At 39.0% G+C, this 21,403-nt stretch overlaps 1 protein-coding gene across 1 annotated transcript in view; it reads right to left on the bottom strand.

The window, feature by feature from the left end:
* Nucleotides 1-19,963, bottom strand: part of KLRB1 (killer cell lectin like receptor B1) — a gene marked incomplete at its 5' end in the record, with an annotated part of 43,753 nt that extends 23,790 nt beyond the window's left edge. The window contains 3 exons of the mRNA XM_082419273.1: nucleotides 14,387-14,628; nucleotides 16,041-16,065; nucleotides 19,845-19,963. Of these exons, the coding sequence (XP_082275399.1) occupies nucleotides 14,387-14,628; nucleotides 16,041-16,065; nucleotides 19,845-19,963 (386 nt within the window). The remainder of the gene's footprint in view (nucleotides 1-14,386; nucleotides 14,629-16,040; nucleotides 16,066-19,844) is intronic.
* Nucleotides 19,964-21,403: the final 1,440 nt, after the last annotated feature.

Here is a 21,403-nt window from a genome sequence, read left to right as displayed (position 1 = left end):
ACCTATGTGGACAGCTGCAAAAACAAAGGATTATCACATTGTCTCTGGGGTCTGGCCAGCACCACCAAGTCTGCGACAAACAGCTACCCCCCCCTCCCCTTTTTGTATAAAAGAAGCCTGATATCCAATTCGGGTAAGATGGTTCTTTGAGACATTAGTCCACCATCTTCTCAGTCTGCTTGTTTTCCAAATAAAGTCACTATTCCTTGCCCCAACACCTTATCTCTCCACTTACTGGCCTGTTGTGCAGCGAGCAGTACAAGCTTGGACTCAGTAACATAATTACATGGATATATATTGAAGGAATAAATGAATGTGAGATGTATTCTATGCTTCACATTTGCAGTGGGGAGCAGATCATACTGCAAAAATTAAAGACTTCTGAACACCAACTGAACCTACTGATTAACACCAGACCAAATACAAACTCTTCCGAAGAGTAAATGTACTTTCTCTAGCTTGTTCCATAATGGATTATACCAATATTCAGAACATTTTCAACATTTTGATGAGAAAAAGATATTGCACAGAAATTTTTTGTGTTTAAGGTTCAGGAATTTCCACTGCAAACAAAATTAGGTCAGTTGCCTTTATGCACAGGAAATACTTACCACAAATATCTCCCTAGAGACATTTAAGTATTTACACCTATGGTCAGTAAGTGTGTCAGCTAGCAGAATCCCAATTTAGCATTTGCCTGAAGTTCAGTCACTAAAATGTGTATCAGTAGTGTTAAAACTAACTTTTATAATCTAAGAATTGCATTTATTTTTAGAGTACACAGTTCTCCTATTGTTTCTGTGTTGTTAAATACAGAGCATGTAAACGGAAGATAAGGCAGCTGCTAGAAGTTAAATTCTCAAAGTCCTTTTATAAAGTGCTATGATCACTTTCTCATGAGGTTACTCATACAGTCATTCAGTCTGTGTTCATAAAACATCTACTAGGTTACATTCCATATTATTTGTTGGGAGGGTTTTGTAAGTAAAATTCAAATATAAAGTACATATACACAATACAAACTTAGCAACAAAAAATGTAAAGTACAATCTAGGTCTTCAGAAAATAATAAAAGGGTGGGGTGAATTTCCAGCTAATATTGTGTGGCTGCTGTGTTGGGGATGGTGGTAAAAATAAGAGAATTTATCTAAAGTGGAAAAAAAAAGTCTTAAAGCTAGAGGCCAAGAGACTTGGGTTTTGAACATCATGCAATGTCAAAGATTACATAAAACAATTCTCTGTGTTGTTTATCAATAAATATTTATAGTGAATGCCTAAAAAGAATGCATGTAAGTTATCTGTACCAATCTCAGATTAGATGTTACTTCTGGGAGAGAAGAAAGGAGAAAAATGGCTTTAGTTGTATCTGTGAATTTTATTTGTTTATTTTTTAACTTGATATGAAGAAACTATGGGCAAAATTGTCAATATACGTTATATGTGAGTCACATTGTTTTGAATCACTTTATCTGATTTTTTTCATTTTAAGTCTCAAATATGCTCTTGGCCATAATTTTATTTTCAATATCTTTAGTCATTTTGCTTACATGAATTTCATGATTAGCAATTTTTATTTTATACAAGCATCAACTTCAACTAGTATGATCTTATCCCATTTATTTTAGTTGTATAACATATTACCCATTATTTTATCTCCTTATGTGTGTGTGTGTGTGTGTGTGTGTGTGTGTGTGTGTTAGACTTAACTTTTGCTATATCTTCTATATTTTCTTTGTGTACTATATAGATGTGCATTCTTCTTTTGGAAATTTGAAAGTTTTATAATCTTATTAAGGTCTTTAGTGGTAACTTTATTTACTTATTTACATTTTTGGATTAAAATTTACATTGCTTTTATTCTGAGTGAGGTTGAGTATCTGTTCAATGCTTTAGAGCCATTTGTAGATCATTCCAGTAAATTTTCTGCTTTTGTCATTTGACTATTTTTATATTGAATATAGAGGAGTTCTTAATGAATTTAGTCCAAATGTATTTCTAAGAGTTTTTTGGTATGTACTCAAAACTGTTGAGTGTTATTATTTGACTCAAGCTCATACGGCACCTTTCTCCCAATTTATAACCTTTACATCAGGAGTCAGCAAATATAGGTCAGTGGATTAAATCTATCCTGCTACCTGCTTTTTTGTAGCCTGCAAACTAAAATTATTTTTTAAATTTTTACATTTTTAATTGTTGAAAAAAATCAAAAGAAAAGTACCTTGTGCTATAAGAAATCTATATGCAATTCAAATTTAATGTTTGCAAATAAAATTTTTTTGTTAGCGTTTAATTGAGGTAACACTGGTTTATAACATTATATATGTTTCATATGTACATTATATTTTGACTTCTGTATATACTAACAGTGTGCTCACCACCAAAAGTTTAGTTTCCATCCATCACCATACAGTTGACTCACTTTACCCATTTTGCCCTCCCCACCACACCCCTTTACCTCTGGTAACTATTATTCTGTTCTGTGTATCCATATGTTTGTCTTGTTTGGCTTGGTTTGTTCACTTATTTTTATATTCTACATATGAATGAAACCATATGGTATCTGTCTTTCTCTGTTTGACTTATTTCTCTTGGTTTAATACCCTCAAGGTTCATCCATGTCATCGCAAATGACAAGGTTTCATCTTTTTTATGGCTGAGTAATATTCCATTTTGTGTGTGTGTGTGTGTGTGTGTGTGTGTGTGTGTACCATATCTTTAACCATTCATCTATCGTTGGGCAGTTAGGTTGTTTCCATACCTTGGCTATTGTAAATAATGTTGCAATGAACATAGGAGTACATATATCTTTTTGAATTAGTGTTTTAGTATTCTTTGGATAAATATCCTGAAATGGATTAGCTGTATCATATGGTAGTTCTATTCTTAATTTTTTGAGAAATCTCCATACTGTTATCCATAGAGATTAAATCAATTTACCTTTTCACAAACAGTGTATGAACGTTTCCTTTTCTCCACATCCCTGCCAGCATTTGTTATTTCTGCCTTTTTGGTAATAGCCATCCTAATGATTGTGAGGTGATATCTCACTGTGGTTTTGATTTGCATTTTCCTAATAATTAGTGATGTTGAACATCTTTTCATGTACCTATTGGTCATCTATATGTCTTCTTGGGAAAAATGTCTATTCAGTTCCTCTGCCCATTTTTTAATTGGGTTGTTTGTTTTTTTGTTGTTGAGTTGTATGAATTCTTTATATATTTTTGGATATTAACCATGCATCAGATATATCATTTGCAAATGTCTTCAATTCAGTAGGTTTTCTTTTTTTTTTTTAATTTTGTTGATGGTTTCCTTTGCTGTTCAGAAGCATTTTAGTTTGATGTAGTCCCAATTGTTTAGTTTTGCTTTTGTTAGCCTTGCTTGAGAAGACCTATCCAGAAAGATATTGCTAAAAGTGATGCCAAAGAACATACTGCCTATGTTTCTTCTATGGTTTTATGTTTTTGAGTCTTACACTCAAGTCTTTAATTAATTTTTAGTTGATTTTTGTGTATGGTGTAAGATAAGGTCTAGTTTCATTCTTTTGCATGTGGCTGTCCAATTTTCCCAACACCATTTATTGAGGAGGCTATCCTTTTCCACTGTATATTCTTTGCTTCTTTATTGTAAATTAATTATCCATATACCTGTGGATTTATTTCTGGGTTCTCAGTTCTGTTCCATTGATCTGTGGGTCTGTTCTTCTGCCAATACTATGCTGTTTTGATTACTATAGTTTTGTAGTATAATTTGAAATCAGGTCATGTGTTGCCTAAAGCTTTGTTCTTTTTTCTTTCCATGAGCATGCTATATCTTTCCATTTCTTTGTGTCTTCTTCAATTTCTTTCAACAATGTCACAGTTTTCTTTTCTTTTTTCTTTTTTTGGTCATGCAGCACGACCTGTGGGATCTTAGTTCCCTGACCAGAGATTGAACTCGGGCCCTCGGCAGTGAGAGTGTGGAGTCCTAACCACTGGACCACCAGGGAATTCCCAGTGTGACAGTTTTCAATGTACAGGTATTTTACCTCCTTGGTTAAATTTCTTCCTAGGTATTTTATTCTTTTAGTTGCAATTGTAAATGGGACTGTTTTCTCTTTCTGCTTCATTGTTAAGTATAGAAACACAACAGATTTTTGTATATTGATTTTGTACACTGAAATTTACTGTAGGCATTTATTATTTCTAATAGTTTTTTGGTAGATTCTTTAGGGTTTTCTATATATAAAATATTTCATCCACTAATAGTGACAGTTTTACTTATTTCCTTATCAGTTTGGATGACTTTTATTTCTTTTTCTTGCCTAATTTCTCTACCTAGTGCTTCCAATATGATGTTAATTAAAAGTGGTAAGAATGGACATGCTTGTCTGATTCCTAATCTTAGAGGGAAAACTTTCAGTTTTTCACTGTTGAGTATGATGTTAGCTGTGGGTTTGTCATATATGGCCTATATTATGTTGAGTTAAATTTATTCTATACCCATCTTATTGTTAGTTTTCATCATATATGGGTGTCAAATAATTTTCATTGATCTTTTCTATTGCTTTTCTAGTCTCTATTTCATTTATTTCTGCTCTCATCTGTTATTTCCTTTTTTTCTGCTAACCTTGGGCTTAGTTTGTCTTTCTTTTTCTAGCTCCTTGAGCTGTGAAGTTAGGTTGTTTGTTTGAGATCTTTCTTCTGTCTTAATACAGGCATTTATCACTAAAATGTCTCTCTAAGAACAGCTTTTGCAGCATCCCATTGATTTTTGTGTGTTGTTTCCATTTTCATTTTTTCAAGATACTTTAAAATTTCCCCTTTGAGTTCTTTTCTCATTCATTGTTTGTTTGGGAGTGTTGTTTAACTCCCAAATGTTTGTAATTTTCCAGCTTTCCTCATGTTGTTGATTTCTCTTTTCACACTCTTGTGGTTGGAAAAGAAACTTGGTATGATTTCAGTCTTTTTAAATTTGCCAAGACTTGTTTGGTGACCTGTCACATGATCTATCCTGGAGAATGTTCCATGTGCATTTGAGAAGAATGTATGTTCTGCTGCTGTTGGATGGAATGCTCTATAAGTGTCTGTTAGGTCCATTTGGTCTAAAGTATGGTTCAAGTTCAACTTTTCCCTGTTGATTCAGCAATCTGTCCATTGCTGAAAGTGGGGTTTGAAGTCCCCTACTATTATTTTATTGTCCCTGTTTCTCCCTTCAGATCTGGTATTTGCTTAATATATTAAGTGCTATTGATGCTTTCTACTGCGTTCTTCCTTTTATTCATTGAATTCTTCAGGTTCAGAATTTCTGTTTGATTTTGTGTTTTCTATCTCTGTTAAATTTCTCACTTTGTTCATATATTGTTTTTCTGATTTCACTGAATTTCCTTTCTGTGCTTTCTTGTAGCTCATTGAATTTCTTCAAAACAGCTATTTTGAGTTTTTTATCTGGTAAATAATAAATCTCTGTGTCTTTGACTTTTATTATTGAAGGATTACTATGACTTTTGCTGATGTCATGTGTCTTTGATTCTTTTTTTTTAATAAAAAAATAAGAGTTATTAGCTTGCATTCTGAAGATGCAGGCCAAAATCTGTTAAATGTTATAAAGCAAGTTTAAAGATTCCTAAAGGAGATATAAACTTTTATTCTTTTAAATTGTTCAGTATACATCCTTACATGAAAAAAAGAAAAACTTCTATAATTGTGCAGTATCCATAATCTACTCATAAACACCCAATGTAATTTATAAAAATAATGCTTTTGAAACAAATAACCAAATCTTACTTAAGATACTCAACAGTAAATCTCTAATAAAAACTCTCAGCTTAATTAAGTGGCTATATCACCAAGGAACTCTTTCCATCACCAAACAAATTATACCCAATTCTACAATTTGCCCTCTATATTAAATAATAATCTTAAACAAGGAGAATCATAGGACATTGAAAAAACAAAACAAAACAGAACAAAAAATCCTCTGTGAAATATCTTGTTTAGCATGTTAATGCTGCATTTGGAGATATAATCATCTTTCTTGAACTATGACAAGTAAACTGACACCTTCTGAATGTCTTTACACTTCTTAAAATCAAAGGCATAACTGACAATTAAGTATTTTTCCAAATTTGCAACTCACTGTTTCAGGCAGAGTTGCATTGATTAGGCTGGTAGAAGTACTGGTTTTTGCATGGATTGGTTCCTTGGCCACAACCAGACACAAAGATCTAGTGGTTTGTTGTAATTGCTTGCTGTTGGGAAATGTTCTGACCCACTGGCATGTATGTGATTAATAGCCAATATTTGGTCATTTTCCTTCAACCTTTTATCCCTGCCAGCTATACTCCCTGGCTTCACTTCCTTCACGAAGATGTCAACTTCTCCCAGATTTTGACCTCTGAGGGTCACCACACTGAATCCAAGGCCTCCAGTTGAGGGCTGTTCTATATCTATGTATTCAATTTGCCGGCCCTGAGCCATCTGTTGCATGATTGAGTTAAAATCTTCATTTCCCGACTTTGGGGTCCAAGGAAATAACCCAGACACAGTCAAGTTATTAGAGGACCTTTGGGCATTCCCATTAGTAATGGCACCATCCATGATCATCAATAAGCCTTTTCTAGAAAAATCTAAGTTGGCTGAACAATCTGAGGGTATATGGCTGAGCTGCCCCTTCAGTTGCTTGATGGACTGTTGAAGTGTGAGTATCTGGATGAAGAGAGGACTAGTGTTTTATAAAACATAGATAGCTTCTCATTCTGCAAAGTGTCACCCTTCTCCTGCAATTTCATTTTCAAGCGATCAAGAACTTGCAGGACATGCAGTTTATCTGTAGCAGGATTTTCAGGCACTTTGAATTACTGTCTTCAATCACTTTTAAAGAAACCTGGTCAGGCGGAGGCACCGGTGAGAGGGCAGGTGGGGGGGGGGGTTCAGCGTCAGTCCTCCCTCCTGTCTTTGATTCTATGTTGCTCGGAGGTTTGCATTAGTGTTTTCACATTTGAAGTAGCAGTCACCCTCTCCAATCTTTACTAGCTGCCTTCAAGTGAGAGATACTTTTGGTTGGTCCTGCTTATATGTTGAGGCTTTCTCCCATCTTGTATGGACACACTTCCTCCACACTTCCTGCTCCCTCTTTTGGCAGAATTCTTAAGCGTCTATGCCTTCTCTCCACCTTACAACACACCAGGCTGACTGTTGGTAACCTCCTTTTTCTCTTCTAGAAGGTGGTGCTGTAGCTCAAGATTGTGGTTTCTCCCTTGTGCTCAGACCATGCCCTGTTTTCTGTGCATCCTCTCTGTCTATCTAAGCTTGCTTCCAACACCGCCCTCAGGGACACACACAAAGGACCAGGCACAGAGTGGGAGAAGGTGTGGGTTTGGCACCTGGGGCATTGAGGGTGCCCACAGGCAGTTGGGGGCATCCTCAAGTGAAGTTCTCCCAGCAGCTGTTGGGTGGGTCTCCTGCTCGAGTCTAGACTACAGTCAGTAGGCATCCCTTTAATGCCCTCTGATATTCTTATCTGCCTCTTGCTTTCATACTCTGTGTCAAGAGCCATCACGGCTGGGGAACCCCGGTGCTCACTCACCACTGTCTCTTTTCCCCTTGGGAGGGATTCTCAGCCTCCTTCTTATCTAAGCTGTGCCACCTTGAGGGAGGGGTGATGCTTGTAAAGTTCCTCTTACCCATTTCAGTGGTTTTTGATGTTGTTGTTGTTTGTTTTTTGCTCCTACGGAGTTCTAGAACTTCTTTAGAAACCTGAACATCTATAAAGGCTCTCTTGTCCAGATGTATCTGTGCAAGTCAGCTTTTTCCAGAAGTTGGAGCCTGTTCATAGGCTCCTGCCTGTTCCACAGTTTTATTGGGGTATATCTGCCTGTTACCCAATGCAGAGGTAGTCTTCCTGAGTACCTTGGTGTGTGGTGCTGGGTACCACAGCTCCCACAGAGGCACTTTTGCTCACGGATAGATGCCAAATTTTAGAAGTTAAAGAGGGGACAGAGATCCCGGGTGTCTTATGGCACCACAATATCACTCTGTAAGTTTTATAATTTAAATTAATGTTCTTAATTTTTATATTTGTTGGTTGATCAAAAGTCTATCAAATGAATTCCTGCTTTTGTCAGAGGAAGAACTTAGTCACATTTATATTTCTTATATTTGCATCCTTTTTGGGGGGTAATAATAATTTCAACTGTGGTTTAGCCTCAGGTCTATACTTCATCATATACAGTGTAATATTAATTATGTATTTACTTAAACTTCAATATTAAGTAGAGTCATTAGCCCTAGTGGAGAATCTATAGTTCCAGTAATTTTGTACAATGTCTTTACATTTTTTGAGATTCTTATTTCCAACTATCCATTGGTTGTCGGATTTCTTTGTTAAGTAGTTTATTTTCAGAAAGAGTCTATATATGTTGTATTCAGTAAGTTCCTAATGTTAGGTTTTGATTTTACATTTGCATGAGAACAGGAGGGTTGTAAGAGCTTGGCTCATTTGCTGTTTTCCTCAGACAGGGTAGACATTATTCTTTTATTTTCAGCCATTGATGGGGCTGTGACAAAGTCTAAGGTGAGGTTGATATTCCTCATTAGAAGCAGGATACTTGTTCTTTATACCTAAAAATAAGGGACATCACCAGGATGCGCTTTTTTTTTCTATTAATGCTCAGATTTAGTTGTCCTCTTATTTGGGTAGAGTTATCTTCTATCAATGCTTAACTTTTTTCTGTGGTGTTCTAGTCTTCAGAAATACTGATTTTATACTTGTCAGATCTCCTTATTCCTTCTTTCATAACAATCACCTTTTAAAGTGCTTTTACTTGTTTGGCAGAGTCAATTTTACTTCATGATGTTTCTACAGAATATCAGAAGGCATTCCTTTGTTTCTGATAAGGAACTTAGCAGAAGTTCCTTCAACTTTCACCTTCCTTTTCTGTGCTGAGTGATGCCAGCTCATTTTTCATCTCTCTCTTATGTCTTATCCTTTTAATTTCATCTGTTATAAGCATTTTTTTCAGTCTAAGTTGTCCATGATTTCTTAAAGAACGAAGAAGTATTTTTATGAAATTATCTTATTTTTCCTGAAACATTTATTCAAATAAAAATTCTTGATCTGCTTTTGGATTCTTTTTATCCTAATTGTGGTGGGGATGGCAGTAAAATGGTGCAAAGGGAGCATCTATGCATAGGTCCCCTGTAAATTATTTCTGGAAATTTGTTGTGGGGGGGGAAGGTTTCTAAGCCAGTCATTTGTTCAAAGATAGTTTTGGAAGTGATGGGTATAGTGATATGGATGGGTCAGGAATTTTCAATTTTACACCAGGTATAATATGAAACTGTCAAAGGGTTTTGAGGAATAGGTAAACTCTATATGCACACATGAAGAACAATGCAAGTAGAATCTGGGTGGAATACAAAAAAAGAGATTATATAAATAAATGTAATACCATTTTCAAATAATTGATAAGAAGAATCATTTGTCTGCTCTAAACACCCATGTAGAACTCTTTAATATCAGCTGATTTTCAGAAAATATTTTTCCGATGGTATTTAAACAGACTCCACCTTCAGATCCCTGACTGAATTTTTAAAATACATAATATATCATTTACGAGAAAAATATTTTAAGCACTAACAATAATAATATTCTAATTCAGAAATTTCAGCAGTCTAGCTCAGTATTATCTACGTTTAATCCTCTCCTAACCGCACTCTACATTTTCCCTGTATTTGTTGACCCATGTTTGATGGTTTTATTGGCTTTATTGCTGTTTCAAAAATTACATCCAAAATTTCACATCTTAAAACAGCAAGAATTTATTATATCACAGCATCTGTGGCTCAGGAACCTGGGTGCAACTTAGCTGGACACTCTGATGTAAGGTTTCTCAATCAAGGTGCTGGCCAGGAATGCTGTCATTTCAAGGTTTAACTGGAGGAAAATCTGTTTCTAACCTCACTCACACGGCTGTTAGTTGGCCTCAGACCCCTGATGGTTGTTGGCTGTAGACAGCAGTTGTTTCACACATGGACCTCTTCATAAGGTTCCAGGAAATAAAGAGTAAGAGAGTTCACACAAGACAGGATTCACAGTTTTTTTGGTAACTTATTCTCAAAAGTGGCATGTATTCATTTTGCTGCATTATATTCATCAGAAATTAGTTACTAGAGCCAGTACAGACTCAAGTAGAGGGGATTACACGAAGGCATGAACATAAGGACGCAGGATCATTGGGGACCCCTAGAGGCTGTCTAGTGCAATTCATTCTGTGACGTGCAATAATTCACATCTCTCCTACATGCAAAGTACATTCACCCATCCCAAGATTCCCAAGCATCTAATACCACTAAAACATTAGCTCAAAGTGCAGAATCTTATCAAATAAATCAGATTCATAAGTGGATGTTTCTTTGGATGTAGTTCTCTGAGCACAGTTTCTGTAGAAATATAGATCAGAGAAACTAAAGAGACAAGCTATCTGCTCCCCACACACTCAACATACAAGGGTGGGATATAGAATAAGAACTATAGACATTCTTGTTGAAAAAGGGATAAAGAGGTAGGCACACAGGAGTGACTGGTCCATAGCAATTCTAATATCCAGCCAGACAAACACCTGAAGCTCTTTGATTATGTTGCAAGATGTGGGAATAATGCTCTGTGTCTCTCAGCTCCACCCTCTGTGTTCTTTGTTCACCTGCTATGTCATCCTTCTTTTATCACAAAAGGTAGCACATATTTGTAGCTGAGAAATGTTCTCAGCCTACTTCACCAGAGTAGAAATTTGGGGGTCCAACTTTATTGTCAAGAGGCAATAAAATGCCTCTTTCATTTTATATTGTCTCTGACCTTTCAATCCAAATTGGCAGTGTTTCTGCTGATATCATTCTCTCAAAAACGTTGTGCATCTCCTGTGACTTTCATTAGGGCAATTGCCATTAAACAACAACAACAACTCAAACCTTTTTCTAACTTGGACCCCTGCTGACACACTGAGGGACAGTGCTGTAAGCATCCTAGAAGTCCTGTTGTTTGGTTGAGAATATCTGTGGGTTATAGCCTTAAGCTCATTGAAGGACATTTACTGTGACTATAGTTCTCTTTAGTGTGACTATAGTTCTACAGTTCTCTAAACTAATTAAAATTAGTTTTAATTTTTCTGAAAGCTAAACAATAGTTTTTACAGTAATATCCTAGGCTTCATTGTTAGACCACAGTACTCCTGGTATTACCATTGACTTGGTCTTTGTGCAGAAACCATTTGTTAATGTTACCATCCTGTGCCATATGGAGAGGCTGGGAGTTTTAAAATCCATAAAGCCCTGGCTCCATTTTGTTTAAAACATGCCTTCCTCCATTTCTGTCTCTCTTCTCTCATTTCACTCAAAACAGCAAGAAGGAACGAGACTGTGCCTTCAACATTTTGCTTGGAAATCCCCTTAGCTAGATCAATCCATTCAATTTAGGAGATTTTCTGCTTTCCACGTAACTGCAGATAACAGAATTGCTTAACTTTCTGACAGTATTTAACAAGAATCTTCTTTCCTCCAGTTTCCAGTAACATGTTCTTCACTTTCCTTTAAACACTCACTAACAGCCTCCACAAAATCCAGATCTCTATTAAAAATCTGTTCAAGGGAATCTGGACATTCTCTAACACATTCCTCAAAACCCTTCCAGTTTCTGTTCATTCCCAGTTCTAAAACTACTCCCACGTTTTTAGGTCTTTGTTATGGCAACACATCCTGCTGCATACCCAAATATGTATAAATTACCAACTGCTGCCTAACCGATTACCCCAACCACAGCATAACAAAACAAACATTTATCATCTCAGTTTCTATGGCTCAGGAATCTGGGCACAGAGTAATTAGGTGCCTCCGGCTCTTTTACAAGCCTGCAATCAAGGTGTTGACCGGGGTTAGTGATCTCAAGGTTGGCTGGAAAAGGATTTGTTGCCTAGCTCACTCATCTGGAAGTCGGGAGCTGTCAGGTGGCCAGAAACATCAATTCCTTGCCAGTGGGACACTCCATACAGCTATTCACAACATGGCATCTTGCTTCCCCTACAGTAAGGGCTCCTATAGTGTTATGGGTTGAATTGTGTCCCCCTAAAAGATATGTTGAATTCCTAATCCCCAACACCTCAGAATTTAATCTCATTCAGGAATGGGAGCATTGTAGATATAATTCATTAAGACAAGGTCATCCTGGAGTAGGTTGGGCCCTTAATCCAAAATTACTGGTATCCATATAAGAAGAGGGAAAACTGGACACTGACACAGACACAGAGAGAAGAATACCATGTGAGGAATTACACTGGTACAGGCCAAGGAATGCCAAGGATTCCTGGTGATATCAGAAGTTAAGAGAAAGGCAGGGAACAGACTCTCCTTGATAGACTTCAATAGAACATCATCTTCCTGACAACTTGATCTCAGAATTTTAACCTCCATAACTGTGTGAAAATAAATTTCTGCTGCCACCCAGTTTGTGCTAATTTGTTATGGCAGCCCTAGGCAGAAAATAAAAAGAGAAAAAGAAAAAACAATAAAAACAACAAGAAACCCAGCAATCCCACTCCTGGGCATATACCTGGAGAAAACCATAATTCAAAAAGATACACGCACCCCAATGTTCATTGCAACACTATTTACAATACCGAGGATGTGGAAGCAACTTAAATGTCCATCAACAGAGGAATGGAGAAGAAGATATGGTACATATATACAATGGAATATCACTCAGCCATAAAAAGGAATGAAATTGTGCCATTTACAGAGACATGGATAGACCTAGAGACTGTTATACAGAGTGAAGTCAGAAAGAGAAAAACAAATATCGTATAATATCACTTATATGTGGAGTCTAGAAAAATGGTACAGATGAACTTATTTGCAAAGCAGAAATAGAGACACAGATGCAGAGAAGAAACTTATGGATACCAAGGGGAGTAGGGGGGTGTGGGATGACTTGGGAGATTGGGATTGACAAGTATACACTACTATGTATAAAATAGATAACTAATGAGAACCTACTGTATAGCACAGGGAACTCTACTCAGTGCTCTGTGGTGACCTAAAGAGGAAGGAAATCTAAAAAAGAGGAGACATATGTATATGTATAACTGATTCACTTTGCTGTACAGCAGAAACTAACACATTGTAAAGCAAATAAAGTCCAACAAAAATGAATTAAAAAAAAAGAACAAGAAAGAAAACATAGTCTTCTAACCTAATCTCAAAAGTGGCATTCAAGATTTTTGCCCACAGCTTCTGGCTGGTGAAAGGCTCACTCCATGGTAGTCCCAATATGTGTTGCCTACACTCTGTGTTACAGCCACTATAAAATAAATAATAAATAATGCATACAAAGTATATATATAGCATTCTTTAGTCTAAAAAATCATTGAAAAAAGTGTTATTATTTATTTTAAGTAATTTGTGAAGGAGGAAGAAAAATCATTATTCCTTATGTCGGATTTTTGACCTGGAAGGGATTCTTATTTTTAGTTTTGCACAGGAAACACTAAGCTTTATCACAGCGTATAAGGCCTGATCTGCTCAGTCAACAACTTGGTAGTTAAGTGGACTTGTTATCTTGGCCACTAAAATTCCTACCTTCTCCTGTGACCTGCTCTCTGCAGACATTGTCTTACTGTTAAAAGATAAACTGAGGAATATTAAAAATTTAAAGAGTTTATTTGAGCAAAAATTGATTCGAACTGGGCAGCATCCAATCTAGCAGACAGAAAGGAGCTCCAAGGCACTGTACAGAATGAAAAACTTTCAGACAGAGGGGAGTAGCATCAAGGAACTTATACCAGGCAAAAAAAGTGGATTGGTTAATGCAAAGTTACTTTCCTTTAGGTGATGGCAAGATTACATAGCTATTGCTGGTCAGGTAATTCTTGATCAGCTCGTGTAAGATTCCATTTCTGGGGGAATCAAAACTATAGTTAAGTCTCAGTTTGGTGAAATGGTTGCTAGTGACTTAGCACAAGCGACTGCATTTTGGGCTCATCTTGTTTTTAACACCATGAACACCATTCCATGAACCCCTAATTCCCTCCACCTACTCCTGAAGTGCATTTCCCTTTATTCACCTCCCAGATACACGAGAGGCAGGAGGGAAGTACCCAGAGCATGTAGCCATCCCTTTCCAAATCAAGGAAGTCACTTCCCGGGTGTCCCTAAGTCACTTTCAAAGCCACTAAGTTGTTCCTCTCCCCTTTCCACAAGGGCAGGCTCAGAAGAAGTGGAGTTTTAGGAAGACTATTTCCTTGGGCTTTGAAGAAGTCTGAGTAGAAATTCTGAAATCTGTCCCAGGTGAGTGGTCTGCCTCCCTTCTTATACCTGAGTTTTGCAAAATTAGGGTGGGGGAGGGGTGGGGGTGATGATACCTGAAAACAAGATCTGCTTGCTCCTGGGGGCTGGTCCCCTCTTTATGTTGTGTGGCACCCTCTTCTTTACCCGAAGCAAACTTCCCCTGATCACCTCCACGACCTGCTGCTCTGGGAGGAGACTCTTCTAAGGACTTCACGAACCTGCTTCTTTTACTGACCTGGCAGTGAGTGTTTCTGCCTGCACAGATGCCAGGGCTGGAAGTTGTTGGATGTCCTGTCACCAGCAGCAGAGGCCTTGCCTGGGAGATTGTTAAAAATACAGGACCTCAGGTCCTACCTCGGACCCAGTGAATTCCAATCTGCAGTTAACGGGATCTCCAGATGATTCTCAGGCAGCCATATTAAAGTGTTCAAGCCATGGCTGTAAATGACACAGCCAGAATCAGTTATTTCAAGGCTTTTATTCCAAAGCCCCCCTGGATGTGTGTGTGTGTGTGTGTGTGTGTCTGTGTGTGTGTGTCTGTGTGTGTGTGCATGTGCACAGACTGTGGGAGTGGGAAAGGGAAGAAGGTGAACATTGGGGCTGCTCATTAAGAGTTTGCATTTGATGTTTGTCTGCACATTTGAGGGTATTTGTACATAAAGAAATGGAATAGTGATTGCTAGAGTGAAACTTGTGTAGCTGCTCCAAAAACCCAAGGGTTTTTTTGGTTTGTGTTTTTTTTGTTTTGTTGTTGTTGTTTGTTTGTTTGTTTGCTTTACCTGAGTTCATTTACTAAGAGTTCCTACCAGGGGGCGCTGCAGTCCTTTCTTTTTTTTGTCCTTAAAACGTCTGTATACTGAAGTCAGAAAGCTCAAATTATTGGTAAATGCTTCAATCCACATTATTTCATTCGATACATCAATACCTGCATTATCCAGGCGCTGGGTCTTTTGACTTTATGGATGAGGAAAGAGCAAGACTGATCATCTGTTTCCAATCTCCAAAACCCAGACTCCCTTTGCAGCCTACCGGACCACTTGTCGCTCTTATGATAACTTCAATACCAAGTTATACAGAGAAAGAAGAACTAAAATAAAATTTTGCCCAAGGCTGGGTAAGTAGTCTGTCTAAATTCGAGTGGATGAAAACAATATTTATTGTGTTGCTCTCCTAAGAGTCTTTTAATTGTTTGCAACACAAAATGCAACCCATATTGCAAACTCATATAAAATATTCTGTTAGGTCTTCTGCTAGAAATTTAAAGGGTATCAGGGTACCTCTGACAAGATTGATGTATGTATATGATGAACTGGACAGCCCTGATATTTCCCTAAATTTGTATAAACTTTAGACAGGTGTCTACCTAACTATAGATCCCTCACTTCCCTTTTCTTAGAGCATTTACTTTAGAAAACTTGCAATTGTAAATTCTTTCTTTCAGCCTGTTTGAGAGGTAAATCTCATAGCCTCTTGCCTGAGTCTTTGGGAAAGACCCAGGAACGTCTTTCCCAGAGACTTGGGAGCCATCTCTTTGAAATATAATCATCAAGAGAGACAGTTTCCCTTTCACCCCAGTCTCAGTTGGAGAATAGGAGTCTGATTTCCATAAAATATAAAAGAGCTATATATATATCTTTTGTTTTTTCCTGTAATGGTAAAGTTTTGTTTGCTTTATCAAGTGCGATAATCTGGATGGTCAGGATACTATTGTTACCTCTAATTAGGTACCTTCAAGAAAAGGAAGTCAGTTTTCCTTGCTCATGAAGATAATCTGTTCATTCTTCTCCTGACCTTCTCCTTCACATTATCTGTTGTCTGGGAACAGCCGTGTTAGTGCTTCTTCTGCTGCTGTTTGTTCGTTTACCCCACAGGTAATTCTGATACACTGCTTTGTAAGCTGGGCCTGTGTTGTAAAATAAACATCTTTAAAATTATATTTACCCTTCAGCAAGCGTAGATGGATGGGTAAAAATTCTCTTTCAAAAGTTACTGTGGTCATAGCAAAGCAAAAATACACATTCCAGCCTCAATCTTTTTCTCTTGATGGGTTAGTGCTTTAATTTGTTCAGCAGTGTCTCCAGCAGTTTCTAAAGTGCCTTTTTCAGGGACTTCCCTGGTGGTGCAGTGGTTAAGAATCCACCTGCCAATGCAGGGGACACGGGTTCGAGCCCTGGTCTGGGAAGATCCCACATGCCGCGGAGCAACTAAACCCATGTGCCACAACTACTGAGCCCACGCACTGCAACCACTGAAGCCTGTGCACCTAGAGCCCATGCTCCACAACAAGAGAAACCCCTGCAATGAGAAGCCTGTGCACCGCAACGAAGAGTAGCCCCCCCACACAACTTGCTGCAACTAGAGAAAGCCTGCGCTCAGCAATGAAGATCCAACGCAGCCAAAAATAAATAAATAAATAACTTTAAAAAGTAAAAAAATAAAGTGCCTTTTTCTGATTTTCGTTTAAAGGATTGTGGCAGCAAATGATCTTTGACCCTTAACTCATGTCACGCGTACAGAGCACGCTCACTGGAGCTCTGTCCGTGTAACATGTATAACTTTCAGTTCTAGGTTAAGGATTAGTGTGGGGGTTCTTAGGTCACTGTGCTAAAAACAGTTATAATGCTGACTAAAAGTCATCTGCTTTTTAAAATTAACAGACTTCATTTTAGCTTTATGAGAAAAAAAGCAGTTTCGGTTTGCAGAAAACTTTAGCAGAAAATACAGAGTTCCCATATGCATTTCTTCCTCTTAAGGTACCTTCCCCTATTTTTAACACCTTCCATTATTGTGTTACATCGGTTACAGCTGATGAACAAATTTTGCTACATTATTATTAACTGAAGTCCATAGTCTAAATGAGGGTTCACTCTTTGTGTTCTATATGCTATGGATTTTGAAAAATGTATAATGACATGAATCTGAAAGGGACAGAGTAAAGGGACAAAGTCGGTAATTAAATAGTTAATCCCACTAGGGGATTGTAAGTAAGAAAAGTATGGGAGACGCCTGTAAGTTAACGATCACTTAAGAAAGCAGGTTTGCTTAACCACAAAATGAAGCAGGCTTGTGTATCAACAAAACCATGCAACCGAAGCATGAGACGTGCCCCAAAACAATAAAACAATGGTGGCATGAGGCCCACATCCTGCTCAGTGAGCTCAGTAAGTTAATGACCCCTAGGACATGCTCTCTGCACATAAAAAACAATAATTTATGGAAAGGTGACATTGCATTGCAAAGTGAAAGACTCTCATTGTACTGAGACCTGAAATAATTTTTCCACAGTGCCATGACAGTCCTGGATTAACAACGTAGGGACAAGAAAACTCCCCAGCTGGATGTGGAGGAGGAGCTGATGATGGAAGCTTGACATCTGCTCAGGAATGAGGAACAAGGTGGTCTTTTCCTTTGATTATAAAACTGTAGCCCACTAAGTTCTTGGACGTGACCTCCACTTGACAGCCCACTTGTAAGCCTCACAAGCACCCTGTTCTAATGAATCATTTCTTATCTATCACTTTTCCTTGCTGAATTCTTTCTGTGCTGAGACATAAAGAACTGGAGCTCTTCGGAGTTCCCCTGAAACACCACAGAGCGGGTTCAAATCCATCACTGCAGTATCATACAGCATAGTTTCACTGCCTTAAAAATCTCCCGGGCTCCACCTATTCATCCCTCCCAACCTTCCCACGTTGGCCTCTTAGACAGACCTTTTCATTGTCTCCATAGTTTTGCCTTTTCCTGAATGTCAAATCGTTGGAATTTTACAGTACGTAGCCTTTTCAGATTGCCTTCTTTCACTTAGTAACCTGCATTAAAGGTCCTTTTACGTCTCTTCTTGATTTGAGAACTTTTTCTTAAGTCTGTTTTGCCAGAAGTTTTACTTTTGTTTTAGTTTCGAAGAATTCGTTAACAAAGAGACACCACTGGTCACACAAATAGACAATTTCAACTTAACTTTAATAGAAAATCGTTAAAAAGAAAGAACTAGAAACGAAAAGGGAGAGAACAGTAAAAGCGTGTACCTCACCAAACTGGGCCGACACCTACATCCAGACTCGAACGGCCCTGGGAAGTCCCAAAAACAGCAATCTAGAGTCCCAGCTGGGCAAGGTCCTGGGCAGTGCGTCCACTCCACGGGTGAGACTTTAAATTGCAGTTTAGGGGAGCCCCGCTTGTAATACCAGGCCGCAAACTGATATCATCAGTTTGCCAGCAAATATGCAGCTTTGGGTTTCTTCAGCGATGCTGTTTATCTCATTTTGTGCATCATAAGAATTTCTAGATCCCGGGGAACTGGCCAGGTCCCTGAGGCTCAAAAAATTGCACAATCCACTCCCTTCTTTGTCTTAAGTGCCGTCGGACTTGCTGGCCACAGCTCACAAACAGGCACGTAGTCCAGGCAAGGTCACAAATCAGTTGGAGGCCTAATATCGCTTCTGAAGCCTGAACAAGATGACTTCCATTTCAGTCCTCCTAACAAAGTCCCTGAATATTATGCCATTGTTTGGAGAGTCTATAGTGTGTTTAGCCATGTATATATTGACAGGCATCTTGGTTGCTTCCAAGTTTTGGCAGTCATGAATATAGCTGCTATAAACACACCTGTGTAGGTTTTGCATAAACTTCAGTTTTCAACTCGTTTGTGTAAATGCCAAAAAGTTAGATTGTTGGATCATATGATGAGTATATTAATTTCTTAAGAAACTGCCAAGCTGTCTTCTAATTAGTCATCTGCTTTTTATTATCAACCCTTGATGAAACTTCTAAACCATTTTAGGGATTAAAATAATCCACCAGAAAAAAAAATTTGTTGATCAAAGACCGATTTCTGCAGTTATTGTATTGTTTTGAGAACATGTTCATAAACTCCTTTCCAACTGGACCAATCTCACTGTGGACAGATCCTCAGCTTTGAAATCTGATCACCCCAAGGAAGTCCAAGAAAGTGTGATGGAGACAGGTGATGATATATTTAAGATCATTTAAAAATCAAAATGGAGTAACTATGGTTCACACATCCAAAATGGAGCCAGGTGGCCATCGCTAGATGTGGTTTCAGATGCAGTCTTGCATCACTGAGAACTTGAACTTTCTGAACTGTATCTAATTCAAGAACACCACCAGCCATTTTCACAATATCTGCAAGCAGCTGCCAGCTGCAAACATTGTTTCAGTGTCCCCCTCCCCGACCTGCAACTGTATAACCATTTTGAACCCCAACAAATTCTTGTTTAAACAAGCACCCTTATTTCTTGCCAGCTCCAATCCTAATTCTTGACAATTTATGTAACCTTGCAGTTTTTTGCCTTTGTGAGCTTTCCCCATTTTGTAGTCCTGGAACACATGCAACTCAATGCATTTTGATCTGTGCCTCCTGAGAGCTGAGGTCCGAACAAACCACAAATCAACACTTTTTGTGTGTGTGTGGCCACAACCAGGGTTTTCTGTTCTCAAAAGTCTTGGTTAACACAGCTTGAACTCCAAGGATACAGAGCCTCGTCCCCACCTCTGGTAGGCCAGGGTGCCAACCAGGCTGCAGAGCCTGCTGCAGACTTTCCCCCGCTTTGCCAGGAAGGCACCCGGTTTGCGAGACAGCCCGAGCAGCGGGCAGTCTTCTTTGATCCGCTGTTAGCCCACCAGGACCCCATCAGGCGCTCCGCAAGTTTCAGTGTCCTCGGGTGACTTTGGAAAGGAACCAAAGACCCCTAACCTGAAGGCATCCTGTTTACAACGGTTCTGACTTCCTCTTCTAACTGAAAGCACTGGGAAATGAATAACAGGAAGCAAAACTGGGTTTAAAAAAAGCCGGGCGTGTTACATCGGGTCGTGGGATATCTATTGCCTTCTGGTCTACTGCCAGGGCCTGCTTCCTGGCCCCTACATCTGGCGCCTGCCCCAGGCGTTGGCAGAAGGTTGAGGCCCCAGAAGCCAGAGACCCTCCAGGAGGGGCCGCGGATGGAGAGGGATGTGGGCGCGGACCCGGAAGCTGGAGCAGCCTGGAGAGCGCGTGCGCGTCGCGAGGCAGAGCGTTCGCAGCCCTGAGACCAGCCGTCCCCACTGGGCAGCCACTGCTCCAGCACCAGGTCGCAGTGAAGAGAGGAACCGCCCGAGAAGAGGAAGAAGAAAACGCCTTCCTTGGTTTCACCCAGGCTGTGAACTCTCCAGGGCTTTCCCAACAGGGATGAGCGTCTGGCCTAGACAGATGATTGCAAAAATTCTGACCTGATTTCTCCCCAGATGCCGGGGCCCCTAAGCCGCCCTCTTCATGGGAGTTTGCTCAACTTTAGGGAGTGAGTGGGAGATTTCTTAGGACAGGCCCTGTGGTCTGGGGATTAAGGGCTTTGAAAGTCTGGGAGACTGCGGCAGGCGTTCCTAGTGACCTGGTTCAGGGTCCCTCCCTCTTTTTATGTCTCAGTGCACCCCGACCCCAGGTTGGTATCTTAACTGGAAAATAGAGATCCCTTTGGAACTAGGCATGGCCCCCTCTGGAACTGGCCCCCTCCTTTCCAGGAACACACATTTCCCAACTTTCTTGGGGAGAATTGCCTTTAAGCTGGGTTTGAATATCCTCAAGTTCCCTCTGGCAGAACACGGGTATGTTAAAACAAAAAGTTCCCATCCAGGTGTCATACAGGTTAATTGTGCCACTGTTTTCTTAACATACTGCTCTTATTAACTGAAATTTCAGAAACAAAGACCTGGTTGAGATCAAGAGGCATTTATTGGGGAATTGTTAGAGCTAAAGCCTGGAGACACAGATTCAGGAAGCTCTGGAGTTGTGACCTGCCAGGCTAAAAAAATGGAGGAAGTTTATAAAAGACAAAAACAAGAAGCCATGGTTAGTTACAAAACTTGTTTGTCAAGAATTATCATTGGAGAAGTTGAGAGTGCTTGTTAAGCAAGGATTGGTTGAATTTGAAATAGTTGCATAACCACAAGGCCACAAGGCGGGAGGGGGAAACTTGAAACCAAAAGGAAGCAAGGGGGGGAGGGGGACCCTTGAAACCAAAGGAGCTGGCAGATGTTGCTGTGTCCTTGGATCTGGTACAATACAAAGAAAGTTCAAGTTCTTTAGTTCTGAAATCAGG

Source organism: Balaenoptera physalus (assembly GCF_965194825.1).
Source record: "Balaenoptera physalus genome assembly, chromosome: 13".
Lineage (NCBI taxonomy): Eukaryota > Metazoa > Chordata > Mammalia > Artiodactyla > Balaenopteridae > Balaenoptera > Balaenoptera physalus.
Note: the sequence above shows the minus strand (reverse complement) of the source record. Positions and strands in the feature narration are given on the sequence as shown.